This window comes from Rhagoletis pomonella, unplaced genomic scaffold (genome assembly GCF_013731165.1).
Source record: "Rhagoletis pomonella isolate Grant_MI unplaced genomic scaffold, Rhpom_1.0 Rhpom_scaffold_00001, whole genome shotgun sequence".
Classification (NCBI taxonomy): Eukaryota; Metazoa; Arthropoda; class Insecta; order Diptera; family Tephritidae; genus Rhagoletis; species Rhagoletis pomonella.
Genome location: NW_023458555.1, coordinates 14,102,562 through 14,106,760, shown reverse-complemented (window position 1 = coordinate 14,106,760; position 4,199 = coordinate 14,102,562). Strand labels below are relative to the sequence as shown.

Below are 4,199 nucleotides of genomic sequence, written 5' to 3'. Positions count from 1 at the left end.
GTACTTACATGTGAATGCTTACTAAGGAATGATACTGTTAGATTCGTCTTTTTCATAATGCGAGTAATACAGGCCAATGCAATTCAAACTTCAGTATGAATTGTTAATAGAAGTTTTGAAAATTATAAACGGGTTAGAAATCCAAAGGCTCTGCTCGAAAATCAATCGAGTGAAATAACGGTTAACATGGCGCAGCTAATCACAAAATTATTTACTATTAATTTTCCGTTGAGCCAATTATTAAATTATGACTGTATGCTAATAAGTAACGATAACATTTATAACAATTTTAACATGTGCATTATAAACTACTATACATAGATTAAACTAAGGACTAAAGGGGGAGGACTTTGTTTCCAATGGCACGCGCTAAAAACTAACTACTCTCTAAGCTCATATAATACAACTACATACATACAAATACATATGTTTATAGTATTTACAATCGACTTATATACGCGAATTATTTCTATCCCCTTCCACCGTCCAAACAGTGGCGGTTAGTGGTGAACGTTCTTTTTTATTTGATTCATCATTCTCATCAACTCCAGCCATGGCAAGATTAGCTTTGTTGTTTTCCTTCGGAGGCTGCAACAAGCAAGTACAGATGCCACCGATTATAGTGAGCACAGCGAATGCGGTAAGCGAGAGAGCTGTATCGCTCTTCCTTAGCAGATTGATGAACGGAGCGCTTAGCAGCCAAATGCGTGCCCATGTGACGACAGAGAAGGCAAATGGTTGCTTCTTATTCGGTGGCATTACCTCGGCCATGCAACCCTGCATCATAGATTGAGCACAAGAGACGCTCATTTTGGGCACAAGGGCGATTATCATCCATAGAGCGACTTTGAGGTGTGGATTCACTAGAAATAGACAAAGAAAAAAAAATTGATGAAAAGGTAGGGAAAGAGAGAAGGGCATGTAATGGAGAAATCGAAGAGTGGTTTACGAAAAAAAGTTTGTAGTTTATCCCCTAGTTTTAAAGCTTACTGTGAAAGGATTTTGGCGTCATAAAATTTTTCATCCCTTACACTTTTCAAAAAGTTCTAGAGTCCTCAAAAATACCTTTAAAATAATCTACCACTACGTGGAATCGTAACAGTTATTTGTGAGTGGAGATACCCCGCAAGGAGGAGCTTCGTGGTGGGCACTGAGCGTTTTCTTATAAGAATTCCTACGCGTCACTCCTTTGTGCCTTAACACCCTCCATTATCCTTCTCACGGTCCTGTATCTTTCTCCTTCTCCTCTTAAGAGCACCACAATGAACAGCTTAAATCTATGTCTAAGTGCGCCTTTACCTACAGAGATGGCCCTCTTACCTAACCTAAAGTTGTGTCAAAAAGCTATGAAGAAAACTTCATTTTGCCTCTTTCTAGGACTTGAAAATGACGCAAATTTTTATTTCACCAGATTATCCCAAAGTAAGCTTTAACCCTTTGGTGGTACTTATAACTCTTTTCCTTGGATTGAGTCTTAGCCCGATCTAAAGTATAGACGCATTTGTTTCTTATTTTTAGAGCTTATTTTGTGAAGCTTGTTAGTTAGCTTTCGTATACTTACAATTGGCGTGCGTAAACGTCCAACCGAGGCAACCCACGAGTCCCGCGATTATATTGAAACAACCGGCGTACATAAACTTCCTCTTACCGAACTTCATGACGAAATGTAGCGCTACAAAACAGCCAATGATTTCAGCGACACCTGCAAATTAAATGCAAAAGATTGTCAACGTTAGAAATCAACTTTCGATCAAACTTTCGCTACAGCTTTCACACTTACCCATCGCAATAGTGTTCGGCACCCGATAGTCACGACCGAATGAGCGCAAATTCAACAACATGCCCATGTAGTTGACAATATAGCAAGCAAGTGCTATGTGCGCCGCCAACATGTAATGTATACTACGTGGACCGCGCCACAGCTGTAGCCATGTAGCCGGTGGCTTCTGTGAACGCAATGTATTGCGTAACTTCGTCAACTGCTGCCGAAAGTCATCCGGCATGAGGAATGTGCGTTCGTTGATGTCCACAGCCTTGCGTATCATGCGCTCCACGCGATAGACATCGTGGTCGTTGCCATTCTTCAACAGCCAACGCGGTGACTCTGGTGTCCATTGCAGCAGGAACAATAGCACAATGGTGGGGAATGTAATGCCCAAGTAGAGTTCGTTCCAACTTTTGAAGAACGACGAAATGCCCGGCAATAGTATTACGCCCAACGACCAGAAAGTGTCGTAGAGTATGATGACACCGGTGCGATAGCGGCCGCCAGTGATGTCGACAACTGTGAAAGAAATTGGCAGGGAAATGTTGACATTCGCACTCTTTTGAAGTTCGCACAAACTTTTACTTACATATCGCTTGCGCCGAGGTGAACATGAGCGCGCAACCGACAGCTGCGAGGCAACGGAAAAGGCAATGCATTGATAGATCTATTGAATAGCCGGTAGTGACGCCCAAAATGATCTGCAGTACGGCGCCGATAATGTATACCGTGCGCGGGCTGAGTCTGAAAGGGTTGCAAAAAAATTGGAGACAACGTTAGTTTCTGCACTTGGCGTCTTGGTAGCACCACTGCACCACTTACTTCAGCATAGCTTTGGTGCCTAATACGCCACCCACCAGCACACCAAACAGATGCCAATATTGCGTCCACGCCACAAAAATTTCACGCAGGCAAACCAAATTGTACTGGATGATGAGCGAATAGAAGTTGTCGTCGTAGTCGAAACGCGTGCATGGCTTTCGCGCCACACTGGCGCTAGCGTCCTCTAAATAGCACTGATCCTCCGATATCGTCTGATTTGCGCTCACCTGAGTTGAGTCACAGTAGTACTGCGTGTTCGGCTTAATTTCCGGCGCTGTATATATAATACAGGCCATAAACCAGGAGGCGGGTAATTTGCACAAAAATAGTATCAGCACCGAGCGCAACTGCCAGATGCCGAAATCGCCCAACATACTACCGATTATGTCGGTGCCTGGTGCGAAAGCCGGTATGGGCGCCGCTGTTGGCAGCGCGGACAGTCCTGCCTCGCCGATAATTTTACCACGCACCACCGCATTGATTTGTGGTGTGCGTGGTGGCGTATTTGGGAGTATTGGCATCGTTGTTGGCGCATGCGCTTCTATACTATTGGCGTCGCCAGGCGTCATGTAAACGCTGGCATTGTGGCGATGCATCATTTGTGGTGTTGCAGTGGGTGTTAATGAGGCAGAGAGCCTATTCATGTTATTGTTGGCGTGGTTACCATTGTTGTAGTTTGCTTGTTGCTGTGTGCTGTTGCTTTGTAAGCTTTGGCTGCTGTTGTTGCGTTGATTAAATAACTCGGGACTCATCACCTTTGGATTTTGTTGTTTTTTCTGGTTTCTCTTAGTTTTTGGCAGTGTTTTTTGGTGTCAGAAATGCATATTACTTAAGTAAACGAGTAAAAGTTATAAGCAGGGCAGTTTGGAGGGTCTGAAAAAAGAAAAAGAGCGAATTGTAAAGTTTGATTTGGATGAAATTTAAAGTTACAGAAACTTAGTTAATGTTAAAGGTAAATTTATATAAAGACTCAGATGCTTAAAAACAACTTAACAGGGCAGTTCTGACAACTATCTTGAAAGCTCTTTTCTGTCTTTTGAGAGCGAGATATATCTGCCATTGAGGAGGTCTTAGCGTTATTCTGTTTTTCTTTTAGCAATAAGTTTTCTAAAAATTATATGAAGTAAATTAAAAATATTTTTTTCTTTTAAAACCAAAAATCAAAATAAAATTAAATGTTAGAAAATTAAATGGAAAGGGAACAAGAAAATATAAAAAAATAAAAAATATATATTTTTTCAATACAATCAAAAATTTAAAAGAAAATTAAGTTATAGAATAAAAAAAATCGATTTAAAAAATTAAATCTAATTACAAAAAAAAAATTGTATTTGAACCTTTTGCAATGCAAATGACCTAATTTTCATGAACAAAATTCTTTAATTATTCAATCGCTTTTTCTTAAAATTGACTAATCTCTTTTATTGGGTCAAAATGACCCAAAACATTATAAAAATTCCAAACACTGCAGAAGGGTCACAACAAAATCTAAATATTAAAAAATGGAAAATCTATAAAAAAAATTCAATAAGTTTCTAAAACTTAATTGCAATTAAAATTATTTTCTTTTTAAAGCAATTAATTTTAAAAATGAAACGAAAATTTAATCAAG

At 39.9% G+C, this 4,199-nt stretch overlaps 1 protein-coding gene across 1 annotated transcript; it reads right to left on the bottom strand.

The window, feature by feature from the left end:
* Positions 1-3,484, bottom strand: LOC118750683 (solute carrier family 22 member 13; the record flags this gene model as incomplete). The annotated part of the gene is given in 5 exon segments (XM_036485417.1): positions 1-863; positions 1,562-1,702; positions 1,781-2,284; positions 2,355-2,509; positions 2,588-3,484. Coding segments are annotated over 5 exon segments (1,965 nt in total). The 5' UTR covers positions 3,340-3,484.
* Positions 3,485-4,199: the final 715 nt, after the last annotated feature.